General features: G+C 47.1%; 1 protein-coding gene across 1 annotated transcript; it reads right to left on the bottom strand.

Annotated features, from left to right (window-relative positions):
- Positions 1-4,744: 4,744 nt before the first annotated feature.
- Positions 4,745-17,980, bottom strand: MRPL37 (mitochondrial ribosomal protein L37). The gene is made up of 7 exons (XM_006839799.1): positions 17,635-17,980; positions 13,694-13,877; positions 13,486-13,601; positions 10,623-10,808; positions 9,544-9,701; positions 6,524-6,727; positions 4,745-4,822 (listed from the first exon to the last, which is right to left on the bottom strand). Exons 1-7 carry the CDS (start codon positions 17,978-17,980, stop codon positions 4,745-4,747), a joined length of 1,272 nt encoding a protein of 423 aa, XP_006839862.1.
- Between the last annotated feature and the right edge of the window lie 3,748 nt (positions 17,981-21,728).

Below are 21,728 nucleotides of genomic sequence, written 5' to 3'. Positions count from 1 at the left end.
TCACACAGATCCTGTCAAGTACTTACCCTGAAGTTGGCCCAAAGCAAAACCCCTCCCACTCACTCACCAGTCCTCACAGGACTTCTGACAGTCTCCGGTCACACCCATCTTGTCAAATGCAGTCTATTAATCCAAAGGTGGGGAAAACCAGAAAGGAGGCAATTTATACCCATTTTGCATATGAGGATTTGAAGGGGGAGCTGAGAGGGGAGGCTTTTGAAAATGGTATCATTCTCTTGCCACTGAAAACTGCCAGAACCTTTCACCAGCCTGGCCAGCGGACTGCTTAAATACATGGCCACATCACAGTAGCCGTTCCCAGGGGTGTTGGCAACATTTTGGTTCCAGAAGTCGTCTGTTCTCAGAAGCCCAAGTCCCTAAATTGGGATTTTCATACCAACAATATGACACAGTACTGCTTCCATTCCCAGATCCACCCCGGCCAGGTAGGTAGGTAAGATCCTCAGATGCCAGTGTTGTTGTTAGGTGCCATCGAGTCGGTACAGAACAAAACACTCCCCGGTCCTGGGCCAACCTCACAATTGTTGCCACACTTGAGCCCACTGATGCTGCCATTTTGTCAATCCATCTCGCTGGGGGTCTTCCTCTTTTTCTCTGACCCTCCACCTTACCAAACATGATATCCTTCTCCAGTGACTGGTCCCTCCTGACAATATGTCCGAAGTATGAGAAATGAAGTCTGGCCATCCTGGCCTCCAAGGAGCATTCTGGCTGCGCTTCTTACAACACAGATCTATCTGTTGGTTCTTTTGGCAGCCCATGGCACTTTCAATACCAGATGCCAACAGGTTCTTAAAATCACCGTCTTTCCTTGTCTCTCCTGTGTTTAGTAAGGGATATAGGAAGGTGGTATGGATGAAGCAGGTAGGCATGGTGCATCTGGGAAGTGGCACATCTCTATGGAGGGGGCAGTTGTCACATCTGAACTTTCTCAGAGCTTCGCATTATATTGTGTGGTCTCTGAGTCTGTTTCCTCATCTGTGCTATGAGCATAGAAGCTCCCAGGCCCACCTGACTCTTTTGTGAAGATCAACTTCGAGGAGCTTGAAGGGACAGTGCAGTGAGCTCACTGCCACTGAGGTTCGAGGACCAGAGGGTCAAAGCCAGGCCAGACAGGGAGGCAGAACTCCTCGCCTAGCCCTGCCCTGCAGCTCTGGCCTCCTCCTGGGCAGTCATTAGCTGTCTCATACACTCAGGCTCCAGCTCACAGCTTCACCATCTCCATACAGCCAGTCTCAGGTGACGCCACCTGCTCAGGATTGCTTCAAGCCATTGCCATCACTTGCCCAAGAATTTCTGCATGGGCCTGGAGCTCGACTCCAACGGGCCTCTTGCCAAGCTGTCCTCCACACGTCCACCAGTGTTCTTAAACAAATCCCTGACTCAGCAATTCTGCTGCTAGGAATTTACCCAATGGCTATGCTGGCAAAAGTACTCGAATATACACAAACAAGGATGCTCACTGCAGCATTATTTGTAAGAGCTAACAACTAGAATCAAGTGAATGTCCATCAATAGTTATTAATGCAGCTGCTCAAAAGAACAAGGTAGATCACATGTACTGATGCGGCAGGATCCTACGATTCCAAGGTATTTAAAAAGGAAAGTGCATAGGAATCCATATTTAGGCTGACACTCAGCAATGAACATATCTGCATTCGTATTTCAAGCGTATTTTGTTTATGGTGCGTCATGTTATTGTGTTTCATAGGTATTGTGGGATTTTTTTTTTTACCACTTTAAGATTTGTGGCAACCCTGCATCCAGTGAGTCTTTATTTTTCCAATACTGTGTGCTCACTTGGTGTCTGCCACATTTTGGGATTTCTCATAGTATTCCCTTTCTTCCTAATGCTGTCACACTTAACAGACTACAGTATAGTGTAAGCATAGCTTTAATATGCACTGGGAAACCAAAAATTCCTTGTGACTCACTCTATTGTGCTACTTTATTATGGTGGTCTGGAAGCAAACCCACATTTTCAAAGTATGTTACACATTATTGGAGAGTATGTAAGAAACCCTGGAGTCCTGATGTAGCTGGTCCAGGATAAGCACTGGGCCAGCTGCTCCTGGAATATAGGGTCGCTATGAGTCAGAACCAGTCCAGTGCATTATCCTGCAGCGCCACACCAGGACTCCTAACATGTTGTTGTTGTTAGGTGCCATCGAGTAGGTACCGACCCATAGCGACCTTATGCACAGCAGAACGAAACACTGCCCGATCCTGGGCCAACCTCACTATTGCTGCCACGCATGAGTCCATCAGTGCTGCCACTTGGCCAATCCATCTCATTGGGGATCTTCCTCTGACCCTCCACCTTACCAAATATGATATCCTTCTCCAGCGACTGGTCCCTCCTGACGTTATGTCCGAAGTAACACACATAAGAAACTCTAAAGCTGTGGTTACTTTACCACCAGTGGGCTGACTTAGCTTCAATCCTTTTCTGACCTATTTGAATTTTCACCACATACAGGTCAACTGTTTTTTCAATGATTGTTTAAATAAACAATAAAATAGACAACTGGAATCACTGAACTCCCCCAGCCTGGAACCACCTGTCCCACTCCCCCACCAGGTAAGTGTCACAGGTGGCACACCTGGTTCCTCTCCAGCTGCCTCCTCCACAGGGTCGTCTTCCTGGTGCTCCCCTAATCACTCCAGCCCCAGCTTCAAAGGCTCACTGTAAAGGGGGAAAGAACACTAGCCCCCCGAGTGGAATCAAGACCCAAGGCGGCTGGCAAATCCCTAGCAGTGACCTCGCTCTCCTCAGCGCTGGGGGGCTTCAGGCACTTGCCCTCGGCCCAAGGCCTCCCTACTCATGGGAGTACACACCCAATGGCTGGTGACAGGACATGGAGCCACCTACAGGGATAGGGGACATGTCTACAGGGGCAGACAGCCCACTTGAGTTTTCAGGGAACTAGTGAGGCGTCAGGAGCAACCACATGGACCCGTCTCTCCCCTTGTCCAATCTGACTGCCTTTACTCCTCATAGGTTTGATCCCCAAAACTCCCACAAGCAAGTCTCCAACTCAGTCTGTTTCCAGGGGCACACAAGGCACTCAATTTTTCTTGAATAAATTCACCTAAAAAATGAAAACGGAGGTCTATGAGGAGCCTGGCATGGTATTTGAACAAAAAGGGATGTGCTGAACTAATAAAGCAGGAACAGTCTATTCAGATTTTCTAGTTGTGGTGGGAATATGTCCAGACATTGGTGGCTTCGACTTCAAATAATGGCCTAAGAAACTGTACTGTTGTGGCTGTGTGCTGTCAAGTCAGTTCTGATTCGTAACAAGCCTATACAGGGTTTCCTATACAGTGGCTGGTGGGTTTGAACTGCAGACCTTGTAGTTAGCAGTCCAGTGCTGGTCCTACAGTGAGGGCCACCCTCTAAGCACCTGTGCTGGAAGGAACCAGCCTGGTGGAATGAGAATGTGCAACCAGAATTCAGGTTCTGCGGTGTAACCTGGAGCAAATTCCAGATGCCAGGACACTGACTCCCTACTGATACAAAAAGGATGACAGGTCTTAGGATGGCTGCATAAATCCCAGAGACAATGAACAGGAAGTGCTGAAACCCAAAACCTTGTACCTACCGGTTGAATCCAACCCATGGTGGCCCTAGAGGACAGAGCACACTTGCCCAGAGGGTTTCCTGTCATCTTTATAGGAGGAGACCTACTGATGCCATGGGTTAGGCACTGGAAAGCTAACCACAGCTTAGCTAAGAGCAGGGTAGTTCTACTTTTCTCCAAAGGTCACCATCAGTCAGAACCAACTTGACGGCAGCGGGTTAGGAATCTGAGGGAGATCACCAGGTCTTTCCTCCCACAGAGCAGCTGCTGGGATCGAACCACTGGTTAGCAGCTAAACACTTAACTATGCTGCCACCAGGGTTCCTTTTACTGTCACATAAAAAAAGCCCAATGTCACTGAGTCAGTTCCACTTGTTGCGACCCTATAAATGGTTTCTAAGACTATAAATCTTTATGGGAGCAGCCAGTCTCCTTTTTCTCTTACGGATGGCTGGTGGATTTGAACTGCTGACTTTTGCTACCATCATGTTGCTGTAATTAAGTGCTGTCGAGTCAGCTCCAATTCAAGTGACCCTGAGGAGCAGCTGGTGGGTTTGAACCACCAACTTTGCACCACACCAGGACTCCTTGCTACCATCCTTCTTGTTGTTAAGTACCATGGAGTCGGTTCCGACTCATAGTGACCCTGCACAGGGTTTCTGAGGCTGTAAATCTTATGGGAGTAGAAAGCTCCCATGGAACAGCTGGTAGTTTCGAACTGCTGACCTTGAAGTTAGCAGCCCAATTCATAACCACTACACTACCAGAGCTCCAGTATCCAAATATATAGTCTGTTCGTAGTCTCAGAGACAAAGTAGGTCATTTTAGCCGAGATCTAAAGTGACAGAGGGGAGGAGGACAGAGGTAGGCTGCAGTAGAGGAGACAGCCAGGTTCTAAGGCTGGCACCTGTGATGGGGTCCATGTGGCACAGAGCATGGACACAAAGCCACTACGGGTCCCTCTCCTGACAACCCCTCACACCAACCACACGCCCCAGTGCACAGGAAGGCTCTTTATTCTCAGTGAGACCACCAGGCTACATGAGGGCTGAGGCTAAGGCAGGGCCCAGGCACTGCCCAGCATGCAGCATCTTCAGTGGAGTGGGCAGCGGGGCTCAGTCCTCCGAAAGGTCCTCTGTTCACACAGCACCATGCAAATACAGAGCTAGAAACTTTCTGAATGTCTCTGCCTGGAAACCAACTGGCCCAACAGGTTCCTGGAAAGAACACAGTCCATTAGAATCCTGCTACTAGCTTTAACAGCACCAATTAAAACAAAGGTCTATTTTATGTAACTCCTAAGTGGCTGGATAAGAACTTTCTTTTTCTGACATCATTTCTCTCAAGGACCAAGGAGACACACTGAAGTGCTAGCACTGGAGAGGGCTGAGGGGACGGGCAGGAAGTGGGCAGGAAGTTCTCATGCTGCCTGTCAGCCAATCATCACCTGACATCGCTGTTCCCTAACGCCTCCCATATTAAGCACCAGTAACACATGGTCAGTCGCCCTGTTAATTCCTGGGGCAATAATCCTTCATTCATGCCACAACATACATCAGGCATCTTCTCTCTTTGTACTGGGTCAGTGTCCAGTGCCAGACCCCCAGGAGTCACCTGAATCTGGTTCCTGCCCTCAAGGAGCTTCCAGTCAAGTGTTCAAACAGTGGGAAAAGGTTATGAAAGGAGAGGGGGAAATGACTACTTCACCGACTTCCATATATGAAACCACACATGAGTGGGTCTTAATGAGCTAGCAGGAGGCAAAAGGAAAAAGGATGGAGACCGTGGAGAGTCAACACCTGGGACACACAAGCATGTGTGAAAGAACCGAAGTGCAGAGTGAGGCTGGAGCCCAGGTGGGAGGGAGGGGAAGTGGCAGGAGATGAAGCTGGAGAAGTAAGCAGAAGCCATCTGACCAAAGCACAAAGGGCCTGGACCTAAGTGCAAACACTGAAGAGGCCATCCAGCCTAGAGAAGAGCCTGGTCACAGTCCTGGACGGAGGGCAACGCTTCAGAGGACGTAGGGACACATAGAGAGAAGGCGCAGGTGAGAGACCTGGTGTGTGGACTGAGTACGGATGCTGAGACGGGCCCAGACTTGTGGGGGAGTGTGGGAGCTAGAGAGCTGCTTACAGTGGCCATGATGACACTGTTCAAAGGCTCAGCAACAGGACCAATTGGGACACAGCGAAGGCCGCTGCCTGGGAAGAGGGCTCTTCACAGGTCCTGCACCACCCCTGCGTTGTTTTCTCACCCGGATCCCGGCTTTGTCTCTTCACAGTGCTCACTACTCCCTGCCATCACACCACACAGCACGTCTCTCTCCCCATTAACTGGCATGCACAGTGGGGTGCAGCAGGGACAGTGACATGGGAGGCCCTTACACCGGTGGAATGAAATGAACGAGTGCAGTATTCACACACCCAGCCTCTGAGGAACTCGGAGTTGGGTTTGGTGGATGGAAAAACACAAAAAAGATAGTCAGTGCACAGCAGAGCAAGATCGTGCTGGAATGGAGGAGTTCACCGGGGGCCTCCCGAGACTGGAGGTGGGGGAGGTGGTGATCAGGGAAGATCTCCCAGAGCAAGAGACACATCGGGGAAGACAAGTAGAAGAGGGCCAGAAGAAATAGAAAAGTAGGGTAGGGAGGAGGAAGGAAAAGGCATGCGACTACCTAGATTGGAAGCTGATTCCCTAGCAGGGGTTCCTGGGGCACGGGAGGAGCTGGGCGGGGCTAAGGGGAGGAGGACAGGAAAGTGGGCAGGGACACTGGCAGGGATCCTGGGCATGCAGTTCCTCAGGCCAGGGTTCCTCTAAACCACCAGGATCCCTTTTAATCCAGCCCCTGCCCCTCGCTGGCTCACTCTGAGTGACACAGGTCACAATACCGATCTAATCCTGGTGATGGCTGGACTCACCACAACCACCTTCTTCTTGATCACTGGTCGACACCAAAAATGCCGGTAGAGGAGCTGGTCCGAGTCCAGCCAGACCAGATTCTTGACACCCTCGCTACAGGTCAGATCTGTGGTGTTCAGCTGGAATACCAGGAACTGGAAAAGGCGTCCATCCGTGCCCACACTCTGCACAGTCACCGGCTGCTCTAAAACCTTAGGTTCATTCTGAGAGAAAATGAAACGTGTGAGCTGACTCTGAAACCGTGTGAGCGAGAAGCAGTAGAACAGACAGATTCGTTCTGGCCTTTAAACCAATGCCCACCCCCTGTAACCACTGTCTGCACCTTGGGGGCAATTACAATAGAATGAGGTGAGGGCACTGTCCGGGGCCGGGCCTTCCCTCGCCCCCATCCAGCTTTGCTCCAAGGTCTCTGGCTCTTCAACTGGAGCACGTTAGAGTAATAACTCCTGCTACTGAGAGGTCATTACTGGGCAAGCGGCATAGTTCAGGAAGGTGAACTAGGTTAACGACAGGAAATCCTTTAAACTCATGGCGCTACCTGAAGGGGACAACAGTGAGACCAGCTTTACCAGATGTTAACCTGCAGGGTCAACGATGATGATGACTCAACATCTCTTTCTGTTCTCACTCCATCTGAGAGGCGAGGAGACTGAGACTAGCAAGGTTAAGTGACTTATCTGAGGTCACAAAGACATGTAACTTTAAAGCCCAGAACTGGCTAATGCGACCCCGCGCACTTCCCCATGTCCGCCTTGCTCCAGGGGCCTGGTGCCCTAGTTGGCAGGCAGTCATCGCGCCTGGGCTCAGGGTCCCACTCCAACTCAGATTAAACCATGTTCCCAGAGTGTCCAGCCAGCTGCTCTCGGCACCAACATCTCCCCGTCAACACCTCTCTAATGAGCGCTTTTCATTTCTGCAACTTGTTAACAGTCATAAGGCCAGCAACCTTTTCCTGAGGGCCTCTTGTAAACCAAGCATTGGGCCAGTTTTATATAAAGCTGTATTGTATCTAACCTCCTAAATCTAGAGGTATGTTCCCACTTAACAGATGAGAGCACTGGGGCTCAGAGGGGTGGTATGACCTGCTTCAGGCTGTCTGTGAGGAAGTGGCAAGGCCAGAATCAGACTCCACGTTGGCCCTCTCTTGTTCCACTTTACACTGTCCCAGTGCGCTTGGCAGGAGCCCTTCCTTTCACTTCCGTTGTGTCACACTGGATGATAAATTCTATGGAGACTTCCCAACAATTCAGCGTGGTGATGGCTACTCACTGGACAAAGAGCCAACAGGCAGGCCCCATGATGCAGAGCCTCCCAGATGCAATCATGCTGCCTAGATTCACCCCTTCAGGGCTGAACCTGACATTAGGAACAGCGACGGTCTGACCTCAGTGTGGGCCACATTGGGGCTGTTGGCCTTAGAAAACACCAGTTCTTAACCACATGAGAAATAAATAAAAAGAAAAGCACCTTAAGTGTTAGCCGAGAATTCTGTATTGACTCTTATCTCCCTCTACAGATCAATAAAACTGCAGGTAGTACATAAATTTCTCAGCAATTTTACCTTTTACACAGAGGCTCTTCCCGTAATTGCTCAACTTCACAACCCCAGGAATAATTTGTACCTGGAGGGAGTGGGGGCCTCCTCCTCTACCCAACTGGGTGGCAATTAGTGGCAACAGCATTACCCATGCTCTGGCGGCAATAGCTACAGTGGGCCTGCAGGCCCAGGACCTGCATGTAACTCCCTCGGCCTCCTCTCCTGACCCCAGAGTGCGAAGCAGCAGACACTGTGAAGTTGGGGAGATCAGGGCTCTGATTTTTGCTTCCCACTCATTAGCTGTGACATCTTGGACAAGTTACCCAACCTTTCTGAGCCTTCAAGAAGAATGCAGTCAGAGAACAGGAAGAAGATAGCCTTCCTAGGATTGTTAAAACACAGTCACATAAAGATGGAGGAGCTGCTAAACTCCTAGCAGTGTGACGACGAGCCTTGCTGGGCCTCAGTTTCTTCATCTGTAAAATGAAACTACTAGAATCTGCTATTCAGGGTTGCTATAAGGCTTAAATAAAGCAGCGGTTTTCCAACTCTATCAGTTATCACCTGGAGGGCTTGTTAAAACACTGGTTGCTTGGCCCATTCTCAAGGTTTCTGACTCAGCAGAGCTGGGGCAGGTCTAAGGACTTGCATTTCTAACTAGTTCCAAAACGATGCTGATACTGCTAGTCCAAAGCAACATTTTAGAGCTTCACTTGTACAGAGAATCATAATTAAATGTCTAGTTGCCCAACACAGACAAGGTCCAATACTCTTCCTAGCCCATCTGGATGGCCACACTTCCCCCAGTCCTACGGAGTTCCTTGACTAAGTGGAATGATAAACAGAACTCTGAAATTCCCTCACTTCCCCAGGAGGGTCTTGGGCGCTAACCTGTGAACCTTCCAGCAGCTCTCAGAATGCTCCCCTTCCAAATCTAGGGATCTGGTACCCCAGGTCCACTTGGGAGCTCTCATAGTGCCATTCCCTGAGAGGCCAGGCTTCCCCTGAATCCTGTGACTCCTGTCTCTGACAGCCACTCTGCCTGCATCCTACCTACCCGCTCGAGGTCCCTGAGCTATCTTCTGACGTAGCCAGCATGTCTCGCTCATCTCACTGCTTCGAGCCGGCTCCTCCTATGGTCAGGAGGCTTGTGCTCCAGCTCAGTTACCACAGCACAGAGGCAATATGCTGCAGCCTGAACCATGGCACTATGGAGCCGGGACTTCAGGGCTTCCTGCTGGATGAGCTGCTCAGCCTCCCCAAGACTATAACCTGGAAAATGAGGATCCACTGAAACCTGTGGACTACTGGCATCGGCAAAGGAGTTGTCTTAAGTCAAGCACGGTTCCTTCTCTGTAGGGTGAGGAGATGTGTGTCTTGTCCCAGAGCTCCTCAGAGAAGTCATAAAGCAACCAATGCGTGTAAAGCAGAAAAAACCCAACACCACGGAGAGCAGCTTTCGGCTCTTCTCCACGTACATACCCCAAAGAGGTGCCGGGCCTGAGCCAGGGCATTGCCAAAAGCAAACAGGATCATCTTGGCCCGCAGCTGATCTGGTTGCAGGCGGTGTGGTCGTAAACGGGCTGTCTCCAGGAAATACAGGGTATGGGGGTAGGGATAAGGATAACCCTCTCGGAATCCTGCAGAATGGATAATGATGCAGAGGAATGGAGGCAATGAATCAGCTTGTGCCCTCACCCTTAGCTCACTGCCAGGCACTACCGAGGAACCCGGGAAGGGCAGCCTTTATCCTTCACACTCAGGAGCTCGGAACTTCAGCCCATAGGTGAAAACTGATCCACCTACTGCATGTTTTTATAAAGTTTTATTGAAACACAGTCATGCCTATCTATTTATGTACAAGAAGGTTTTAAAGGTTTGTTGAAAAATGGAATTGAGAGATTTTTTTCCATGAATTTATTTGAAGACCCCCCCGTTATATATATTAAGTCCCTGCAACAGAGACATGTGACCTGCAAAATCTACAATATCTACTATCTAACTCTTCATAGAAAATGTTTGCCAGCCCCATGCGAACTAGCTCTAACTCTACACCTCTCTCTTACTCAATAACACAGACAACACTGACATTAGAACTTGAACTTTGTGATGATTATTAAAAACAACGCAAATCATGCGTACAAGTTAAGATTATATTAGTAACAAATCGCAGGCCTGGAACCTCACAACAGATCAGCACAACACTGGTGACGGGAATCAATCAGTTTGTTACCATGGAACCGACTCTGAGTCGCGGCTACCCCATATGTAAAGTAGGACTGCTTCACAGGGTCTCCAAAACTGTGTGTGCCCTTTTGGAAACAGACCATCGGGCCTGTATCTTGGTAGTTTCAAACTGCCAACTTTTTGCTGGTAGTTGAGTGCTTAACCATTTGCATCACCCAACAATGAATCCAAGTTCAGCACCGTTTCTCTAGCCATGAGCCTGTGAAGTGGCCATTCTCTTCCTCAGCACACAGTTAATACTCAGTATGGCTCTTCCCTTTGGAAACAGCTCATCAGCTATGTCCTGCCTAACAACCAAAGGCTCTGATACCCACCTCTGTCATCTTTCACATCATAAACATGGCATTCCTGAAGATCAATAGTGGGAGATATGGGATAGAAGGTCTCCAGAACATGGTTCTTAGTGGCCTCAACCTCTTCTCTAGAGGCAACGGGGGGCAGAGGATCCTTGGCACTCAACTGGGTGCCACTAGACCCACGGACCTGAAGGATGGTAGACTCTACAAGGAAAGAAAGACAATTAGTCTAGCTTGGCTTTTAACGCCTTAGCTCAGCAAAGCCCAGCACTGTCAGCCTCCAAGTTACTCAAGTAATTTAGCATTTTTCGAGCAGTCAGTCTGATCAGAAAACAAAACCTTGGGTTAGGACACGAATTCTGGGATTCTTGAGAGGGGGATGAAATAATACACTCTTCTTCCTTAGGGTCCCTTTTCAATGAACCCTGAGGCCTGGTGATCTCTGTTGGTTCAGATCCACCCCCTACACTATCTCCCCAAGACCTGTTCTAAGGGCTACAAAAAAAGTATGAACCACATTCAGAAAATAGTAAAAACAGACCTGTTCATGGAGGTCAGGGTCTTCTTGAAGGAAGCAATGCCTGAGATTTTAAAGGACAGATAAAAGCAGGGATTCTCAACTTCAGCACTATTCACGTTCTGGAGCAGATAACTCTTTGGTGAGGAGGATGCCCTGTGCACTGTAGGAGATTTAGCAGCATCCCTGGCCTGTATCCACTAGACGACTATCCTTCACTCCACCACCTCTCCCTCACCAGGTCACAACAGTCAAAAATGTCTCCAGACATGGTCAAATGTTTCCTGGGAGGCAAAACTGCCCTTGGTCCTGGTCAAAAACCAGAGTAAGAGTTTACGGGGCAAGGAAATGAGAAGAAAAGTATTAGTTAAGTGCAGAGCACAGACACGAGCAACTCCATGGTGGAGTTTAGGGAAATAAATCCAGACGACATGAGCATTATCACAGCGGAGAAGGGACAGAGAAAGAGGAGTAATGAGAAGGGCCAGAAGGCCTCTGCAAGGACAGCAGGTAACTGGGCCAGTCAGAAAGCCTCACTTGAGTTGGATAAGCCTATCTGACACACGGCGCTATAAGTGATATGAAGAAACCAACTTGTATCTAACTAATCAACAAGTTTGTCGTCGTGAACACGGGCAGTCCAGTGGGTGCCCTGCATAGACATCCCCAAACAAAACGTGCCCGGGATGACTCCTAGCGGCCAGCCTCCTGAGGAGGTACTTGGAGTTTTAGAAACAGAATCATGATGTGATGGTTACGGAGCAATTAAAATCGGTTTGGACAATGAAATCATCATTATTATCTGACCTCTCTTACTGAGTATGCCAAAAAGGGGTATGACTTCAGTATGTGAATAAATTCTCATCTGCTTATTAAAACACATTATACTCACACCTCAAGAGTAGGTTTCTAAAGCATTTCCTGTTTCCTCACATAGGAATCTGCTAGGAAAAGAAATGTGCTGGACCTCTCGTAACCTTGGGTTTTAGATTCTCCCCACAGACCACTTTAGTGTGGTTTCTAATTCAACTCCCTCCACATCCCTCCGCCAGTGACATCTCCAAATGGGGCAGTTTAATTAGAGGTAATGCTTGCTGATGAGCCAATAAGTACTCCTCCATTAATGAGCTCCACTAATTTCCTAGCGGTGCAGTTACCTCTGCAAAGCTGACTCGTAGCCAGGAAGTCCACACTTCAAAGAGCAAGCTGGAAAACCTGACCAAACAAATGTCCTGAAAATCCCAAATTCTTCCAGAACCAGTTTTCCTGCTCCAGGATTCCAGCAATCAGAATGCCTGTGCTCTCGGCCTGTCCGTGCCTGAAACACCTGAGCTGTGGTATTCATTCATCTCTCCCGTTAGTCAGGAGCCAGTAGACTCTGTAGACAAAAGGGGTTAAGAGAGTCCCTGCCACAGGAGTTCAGTTTAGTGGGGCAGACAGAAAAGAGATGAGATAATGGCCAGGTTGTGTACTACATGCCATGGCAAAGGTAAGGGTAACTAGCCCCACCTAGATTCACAAAAGAAAAAGGGCTTGAGTCAAACAGAATTCCGTCAAATGAAAGAAACAAAACAGGCAGACTACACAACAGGTGCAAATGCACAATGATGTGAAAGTTTGATGCCAACAATCTACAAGTGGCTACAGCTGAACCTTAGGGCTGGGGTGAAGGGGCAGTGGCATAAGAGGTAAGACTAGAAAGATCGGTGGAGGCCAAATCACAAAGGGTAGGCCACTACAAAGGGTCCCAACTATGAAACAGTGAAGGACATGAAGCAGAGGAGATATTAAAAGACTTGAATTCTATAAAGATCACTTTAGCCACCATGTAAAAAATGGATTTGGAAGGGCAACAAATGAATGGGAATAAAAGGGTTGCTGCAATAGAATGTAAGCTCTGTGAGGGCAGGGACTCTATCTGCTTTGTTATTTTTCCCTCATCTTCAGCATTTAGATATTCCCACGCACACAGCAGGCACTCAAAAGCTATCGAAGTAACCAAGTGAAACCCACTGTCACTGAGTTCATTCTGGCTCATACAAGACCAAGTGGCTTTCAAATCTGTAATCTTTACAGAAACACACCGCCGTATGTTTCTCCCATGGAGTGGGACAGTGCATTCGAACTACAGTCAGGCTGTTTAACCACTGTACCACTAGGGCTCCTATTAACAAAAAAAAGTAACAACACCAACAAAAGGCTGTCACATACATAGTCAATGACATTGAAAGTGTGTCTGAGACTATAAATCTGTACCATGTATAGAAGTGAAGACAGATCTGGAGCGGGCTGGTTTTAAATGTGACTGGTGGTAGACAAGGACAGAAAACAGACCACGACTCTCTGGGGTATAAGATGACGAACCTCGGTTCCAGGTGGTGGAGAATGAGTAGTTTTGGGCACAGATCCGTTGGGCCAGAGCAGGATGCTTGAGAATTTGGGATTTGCACAGCTGTATCAGATTGTCCACAATGACTGGGCTTGGAGAAAAAAAGAAACATTTGGGTGACTTAAAGCAACAGATTGACTCCAAGACCCAGCAGTGGGAAATCATATTGATTTGGGAACTTACCAGTAGGTCTCTCTCTTGGGGATATCTTCAGTGGTGTGCCAGAGACGGGCAAGAGAAATCACGTTCAAAACGCGCTCATCTTGGTTCTCTATGTGGTTTTTTGGATCATCAACCAGATTCAGCATTTTCTCTGGGAGGCCTTCTATTACTTTGGTCTTGGTAAGCCAGACGGCCTGCTTTACACCTTTAGGATAATCAGTTCAAAAGAAAAAGAGGATGACTATGCTAGGAAAGGGTGGTGCATAAGTCTGGAGGGTCATATCTTAAGGAATGGCTGCCTTCAAAGAGACTATTTGTTCTATAAAACCTAAGGAGTCAGAACTAAAACTTGAGAGTGGAAGCCAGAGGGTCAGATTTCAACCAATTTCATGACTGACTTTCAAGTTAGAGCTGGTCAATGGTTATTTCACACAGTGAGCTCCAGTCATGGGAGGAATTCAAACTACAGCTAAAACAGCTGAGATACGTGCTACATCACTTATTCACCTCAGTTCATCTCAGCAGGCTGTGGCTTAAATAAAATCCCATTTGCCCTCAATAGATATATGGCTAGGAGTTCCTGGGTGGCTCAAATGATTACATGCTCAACTACTAACTGAGTGATTGGCAGTTTGAAGTCACTCACAGGTGCTTTGGAAGAAAGGCCTGGCAAACTGTTTATGAGCAGTTCCACTCTGAAACATGTGGGGTCGCCATTAGTCAGAATAGACTCGCCAGCAACAGTTTGTTCTTTTGGGGGTGTTTAGGGCACTTTGGGGGAAGTACCTCTAGACAGAATCTCAATGGTAAGGAAAGGAAGGCAAAGAGACATTTCACAGTAAGGCCCAGAAAACACCACACTAAACATACAAATATTTACAAATATAACTTCTAGAAGGCTGGACCATCAGTCAGGTAGCCTGAGTTTTAGTTTTGACACTGTCACTCTTCCTTCAACTTGAAAATGGATAAAAGGTTAAGATTTTACTGTTCACTAGTATCTCAGTAACCTGTGATCATTCAAGCTGCCATTTCCTGGGTTTCACATTCTACTTACTCTGTACCAGCTGGGATGTTATGGGTTGGAGGATGAGATTCAGTGACAAAAAAGGAATTGACTTCAAGTCATTTCAGTCCTGTAAATGACAGGCTATGATGGGAGCCTGAACCACTCTACCCCAAGACCCATCTCTCTTCATTACTCCAATTTGCTTCATTAGCCCTACAACTTGCAGACTTTTATTAGTCTTTAAAGAACCTCTCTGAAAGTGGTGACAGTGTAGGATACATTTCCAGCCTAGTCAAATGAGTGCAATCTTAACTCTAAAATATTCATCCATGTGGTATCCTACTGAGGGTCACTCAAGGGTACCAAGCAAGTCTCATGAGGTCCTGCACAGCACCTTGTGACGGCACTGAAGTGTATGAAGCTGGGACAATCAGCTTCCAGGAATGGGTTTCAGCAGCTTAAGAGAGTAGCCAATTGACTTAATTATTTTCTTTTTTTCAAACCTAGAATATATTCTCTGGCTTAGTCTCCAAGTCCTGCCAAATCTCTTTCCAAATTAATTTTTAAAAACCATACCCACCGACCTCAGATCCATTTGGACTCATGGCATTTGTCCTATGGTGTTGCTATGGGATAAAGTAGAACTGCCCCCACAGGGTTTTCAAGGTTGCAAATCTTTATAGAAGCAGATTACCACATCTTTCTCCCTCAGAGCTGCTGGTGGGTTTGAACTGCCAACCTTTTGGTTAGTAGTTGAGCACTTAACTACTGCGTCACCAACAAAAAACCCCCAAACCCACTGCGACCTTAGGTTTCTGAGACGATAAATCTTTATGGAACAGATAAGCCTTATCTTTCTTCCTTGGAGTGGCTGGTGGTTTGAACCACCAACTTGTGGTGAGCAGTCCAACACGTCACCTAATTTCTTTATTACTCCATAGAAAATCCCGGTTGCCTCAACCATTCTGCAGTCAACCTGCCCTATCTGTATTCTGATTTGGTGGTGGTTATGTGCCACGGAGTCGGTTCCAGATCATAGCGACCCTAAATAGGGTTTCCAAGCCTATAAATCTTTATAGGAGCAGAAAGCCTCCTCTTTCTCCCATGGAATAGCTAGTAGATTTGAAGTGCTGATCTTGCAGTTAGCAGCCCACCACATAACCCACTACACTACCAGGGGTTCTTGTATTCTGACTTAGGAGAATGAAAAATGGAAACAAGAGACTCTCAATAAATTTACAAAATAAGCAGTCCTGGTATGGCACTGTAAGATAAGCACTGGACTGCTGACTACAAAGTTAGCAGTTCAAGCGCATCACACACCACTCAAAAACGGACTCAAGGTCGCTGTTAACCCACTAGACGTCATTTAACAACATACACAAAATCTACGGCCATCAAGTTGATTATGACTCATAGTGACCCTACATAAGGTTTCTGAGGCTGTAAACCTTTATGGAAGCAGAAAGCCTCATCTTTCTCCCATTGAGCAACTGGTTTTGACTCATAGCAGCCCTGTATAGGGTTTTCAAGCAACGGGTGGTGGATTTGAACTGCTGACCTTGGGGTTAGCAGTCCAGTAGACACCAGGGCCCATATAGTCTCTGGAAACGGTCTGTAGGTTGACATGTGGGTCCTGGTGTGGCACTGCAGGATAGGTACTGGACTGCTAATTGCAAGGTTGGTGGTTCAAATGCACTAGCGGTTTGGACTCAGTCATTTTGATCTGTCCTCAATAAGAGCGTTGCTGTTGTTAAGTGCTATCAAGTCAGTTCCCACTCAGCAACACTCTACAGGGTTTCCGAGGAGCACTTGTTGGTTTTGAACCACCAACCTTGTGGTTTGCAGTCCAGTGCTAATCCTATAGCACCACATAAGGAGTCGTCTCAATAATTGCAAAAGGGAAGTGAGCTAGGCTTTAGATAGAGAAGAGTCCTGGTGTGAAGCTGTACAATAAGCACTGAATCATAAAGTCAGTCTGACCCTAAAGGTCAGCAGTTCAAACTCACCAGCTGCTCCTCAGAAACCCTATACATGAAGGACACTAACCTAGGAAGCCAGAGTTACAGCCCTGGTTTCATAATTGACAAGGTTGTTGTAGTTAAGTGCTGTCAAGTGGATTCTGACCCATAGCGACCCTGTACAGGGTTTCCGAGGCTGTAAATCTTTACGGGAGCAGAAAACCTCATCTTTCTCCCGCAGAGCAGCTGGTAGTTTCGAACTGCTGACTTTGAGATTCACAGTGCATTGGTAACCACTACGCTACCAATCACTTTCCCTCTCTGTCACAAGGATCAATCCTTGAGATAAAACACTCCTTCTTTCCATCACACCCTCCCTTCATCCATTCTTAAAATAAGAGTAACATCTTCCAGTCAGAACTGGAAGGGGCAATGTAGACCATCTAATCAAAACCACTCATTTCTCCAGAGGGGCTGTGTGCTGACAACCAGGGGTCAGGCTCGCAGGGTATACCCTTTGGTTGGTTGATGATGTATGGAGTGGATTGTTACCATAGCAATGAAACTATATACTATAGAATGAATGTAAAACTAATGTTCTCCCATGTAAACTATCACAGAATTCACAATAAAACATTTTTAAAAGCCACTCATTTCCCAAGAAATGGAGGCCCAGGAAAGTTCAGCCATTTGACCAAACTCACAAAACGCGTTAGAAACAGGGCCAAAACTACAATCCAGATCTCTTCATTTTGAGGCTCAAATTTTCTACTCTCCCCTCACACCTGCACAGGTTTCTATAGTGTGCCATCACGTTTCCATTATTCCACTTAATCCTGAAAACTCTCACAAGACAGGAATCATGATCAGTCCCATTTCTCAGACGAAGAAATCGAAGAGACCCCAGGAGTTTCTAACTCTTGCCCAAGGCCAGAGTCGGAGTCAGGGCAGGGGGCAGGAACTAATCCCCTCCCGCCGGGCCTGGGCCTCACCCTCCAGGAGGCGGCTACGCTGATGGAAAATATAGCAAGCCTGGTCCTTGTACAGCGGCTGCTCGTGAATCGGAGGCGTGCGGTGGAACTTCGGGTGCGCCCAGCCGCGGTCCCAAGGCGGAAAGACGGGTCGCGCCATCCCTGGCACGAAGTGCATTTTCCCCGCGTAGGTGATGGGCTCCAGTCCGGGGATTTCATACACTCTGTGTAGGGGAGGAGGCTCAGGCTTCCGCGTGGAGCGCACACCCCACTCATAAGCTCCACGTTTGGGGACTCCGCAGCCCCCAAGACCGAACCGCCTGGGGCCTGCTAGTGCCCGCTTCGCGGGCCCCGAGGCCAAAGCCATAGCGATCAGACCTCTCAAGCCTCCCACCTGGACGCCGCCATCTTCCCCTGCTCAAGGGCTGCTGGGAACGAAAGGGGCCGGACGCCGAAGCTCTCATTTATGAATGGCAGCCATTTCAACCAATCATCTGGTCTTGTCCCACCTCCTCAGGCCGTTTCAATGATTTTTTTTTTTTTAATGGGTGGGACCAACTAAGTGCTCCCCTCCTCCCTGAGACCCGCAGGACTGAAAGATCTTCACGTGCAGAGAAGTTTGGAAGTGTAGGTGAGTGGTGGAGGTCAGGGCTCGGTCACCAGAGTTTAAAATCTGAGTTTAGAACCTCCTTGATTGTTTACAAGCAGTTTGAACCTGGGCAAGGCACTTTCCTCTCTGAGCCAGTGTCTCTCGCTGTAGCATTTGTTGTTAACTGCAGTTGGTTCTTACTCAAAGCGACGCTGTATAGGGTTTCCAAGGAGCGGCTGCTGAGTTAGAAAGTTGTTGGTAAGTACCGTGGAGTCGGTTCCGACTCATAGTGACCCTGCACAGGGTTTCCGAGGCTGTAAATCTTTACCGGCGCAGAACGCTTCATCTCTCTCCCGCAGAACCGCTGGTAATTTCGAAGTGCTGAGCTTGAGGTTGGCAGCCCGATTCGTAACCACTAAGCTACCAGAGTTTGAAAGTTACGGGCTGGGATTTCCTAAACTAGTGCATTTCCCACAAATTTGGGCTGGTAGTGAGTGCTCAATAAAGTTGTTTCGACACTCATTTCGCCCTGCAGCGGACGCTTCCGTCGCTATCCTTTCCCTAGACCTAAGAGTGGTTTCCCTACACCAGCCCTGACTGCACCCTTGTCCCCCTTCCCCCAGTGCCGAAAGTGAGTTACTTTTCACCCTTTTCCTCAGGATTTCCCTTTCTGCTTCCTAGAAGCTTGGCTAGAGCCACGACAGTGTATCTTTGCTCCTTGATCAGCATAAATCAGAAATAAATGCTGATTTATTTCTTCAAATGCCCACTGTGTCAGGCTCGGGTATGCATTTGTACAAAAAAATAATACATGTGGATATGTTGTTGTTGTTGTTAAGTGCCATCGAGTCGGTTCCGACCCATAGCGACCCAGTACAGGGTTTCCAAGGGGTGTAAATCTTTACGGGAGTAGAAAGCCTCATCTTTCTCCCGCGGAGCGGCTGGTAGTTTCGAACCGCTGACCTTAAGGTTTGCAGCCCGATTCGTAACCACTACGCTACCAGAGCTCCTTACATGTGGATATAGAGGTTCCATTTCGTTGGAAGATGCATGTAGAATGTAAACAAAGTAAATAAGTAAATTGCAATGTACCACACCTTCTCCCTGAGAATTTTTCTCTTTAGCCTTCAACACTGACATACAATATGGTTTCAATGTTCATCTTGTTTAATTACTTCCTTGCCCACTCAAATATAAACTGTTTCTTTACAGCTGTATCCCACCACTTAGACGGGCCCCAGCCTCAGTAAATACATGTGTAATGAATATATACTTCCTAGAAACCAATAGGTATATGATAGAGAACAGAAGGTGAAGGTTCAAAGAGGACCTCTGGCGGAGCTCATCTGTAAAGCCCAGACATGATGCATGAGGAGAGTGTCCAGGCAGAGGTAACAACATGTCACTTAAAGATGCTGCCTCTCAGACTGAAAAGTGGAGGCTGAGAGACGGCTTGGCCTGACTCTTCAGAACTAGGGGCTAGGGAAGCAACCTGTGTCCATTAGCAGATGAGTGAATAAACACAGTGTGACAGAATTGTTGTTAAGTGCCTTCAAATTGGTTCCTACTTATAGTGACCCTGTAAAGGGTTTCCAAGGAACAGATGGTGAGTTTGAACCCCCAACCTTGCAGTTCAAACCAACCGTAAGGTCCAGCACTTATCCTGCAGTGCCATACCAGGATTCTTTGTAAGATAATATTATATCATGAAAAGGAATGAAGTGCTAATTGATACATGTTACATACACCATAGAGTCCTGGTGAGGTGCTGTGGGTTAAAGCGCCAGACTGCAAAGCCATTTGAACTGCAAGGTCAGCAGTTCAAACTTACCAGCTGCTCCTCGGAAACCCTATACAGGGTCGCTATGGGTCGGAATCTACAGCACTTAACAACAACAACAACACATATACCATGGATGAATCTTGAAAACATGCTGGATTTCAAGATCTATCTGAAAACAATGCTGTCTGTGATCAGATAATATCCATACACCTATGAGAAAGATCAGTTAATACCACAATTACTCAAATTTACAGGCCAACCACTAAAGCCAGTGATGATGAAATGAAGAATTCTACCAACTTCTTCAATGTGAAATGGATCAAGCATGCAATTAAGATATATTGATAATTACTGGTGATTAGAATGCAAATGTTGGAAACAAAGAAGGAGAATCTGTAGTTGGAAAATATGACCTTAATGATATAAATGATGCTGAATATCACATTGTAGAATTTTGTAAGACCCATGATTTCTTCATTGCAAATACCTTTTTTAAACAACATAAAAGATGACTATACACATGAACCTCACCAGTTGGATCAAATTGATTACATCTATGGAAAGAGATGGTAGAAAAGATCCATATTATCGGGCAAAACATTGCCAAAGGCCAGCTGTGGAACAGACCATCAATTGCTGATACGCAAGTTGGCACTGAAGCTGAAGAAAATTAAAACAAGTCCACAAGAGTTAACGTATGACCTTAATCATATCGCATCTGAATTTAGAGATCATCTGAAGAACAGAATTGATGCGTTAGATACTATTGACAGAAGTCTGGAAGAATTGTAGAATGAAATCTAGAGCATCATACAGAAAGAAGCAGAAGGTCATTAAGAAGATTTAAAAAAAGGAAAAAAATAAAACCAAAATGAATGTCAGAAGAGACTCTGAAACTTGCTCTCCAGCACAGAGATGCTAAAGCAAAGGGAAAAAATGAAGTAAAGAGCTGAACAAAAAATTTCAAAGGTCAGCTTGAGAAGGTGAAGTCCAGTATTATAATAAAATGTGCAAAGACCTGGAGTTAGAAAACCAAAAGGAAACACCATGTTCTGCATTTCTCAAGCTGAAAGAACTGAAGAAAATAGTCAAGCCTCGACTTGTAATTTGAAGGATTCTATGGGCAAAATATCGAATGATACAGAAAGTATCAAAAGAAGATGGGAGGACATTCCATAGACTCCTGTCAACCTTGAGATGAGAGAGAGAAGAGGAAGGGCTGTTTGGTCTGAAGTTTGGGGAAACTTGGGAACTCCTGGGCCCATGGACACTGACCTTCACTGAGGTGAAGCTAGAACGGAGGGTGAGGTGTCCAGCTGATAAAAAATAGGGGGAGATGCACAAGAATGCTCAAGCTTGCAGGTAGTACCCCATTGACCTAGTTTTAATGGCTTGATGATCAGAACTCGACTAGAGGAAATCTGATAAAGGAAGCAAGTGCAAATTGCTACAGTTTGATGAACTTGGCCTACACTTATGGATTGTTGTTAAGTGCCGTCGAGTTGATTCCGACCCATAGTGACCCTGTATAGGGTTTCTAAAGAGCAGCTGATGAGTTTGAACCACTGAACCTTGCAATTCAAATGGCTTTGCAGTCTGGTGCATTAACCCACAGCACCGTACCAAGACTCCACTTATGGATGTAGTAGCTCAAGCTGGATTCAGAAGAGGCCGTGGAACGAGAGATATCATTGCTGATGTCTGATGGATCTTGGCTGAAAGCAGAGAATATCAGAAGGATGT

Source organism: Chrysochloris asiatica, unplaced genomic scaffold (assembly GCF_000296735.1).
Source record: "Chrysochloris asiatica unplaced genomic scaffold, ChrAsi1.0 scaffold00026, whole genome shotgun sequence".
In the NCBI taxonomy this organism is placed as follows: domain Eukaryota; kingdom Metazoa; phylum Chordata; class Mammalia; order Afrosoricida; family Chrysochloridae; genus Chrysochloris; species Chrysochloris asiatica.
This window is presented reverse-complemented; position numbering and strand designations above follow the sequence as displayed.

Coding starts and splice junctions, on each gene's coding strand:
- MRPL37 (XM_006839799.1), bottom strand. CDS start 17,980: ATGGCTTTGGCCTCGGGGCCCGCGAAGCGGGCACTAGCAGGCCCCAGG. Junction 13,878..17,634: donor GCGTAGCCGCCTCCTGGAGG/GTGAGGCCCAGG, acceptor ATTATCCTAAAG/GTGTAAAGCAGGCCGTCTGG. Junction 10,809..13,485: donor CTCCACCACCTGGAACCGAG/GTTCGTCATCTT, acceptor CTTTCCTTGTAG/AGTCTACCATCCTTCAGGTC.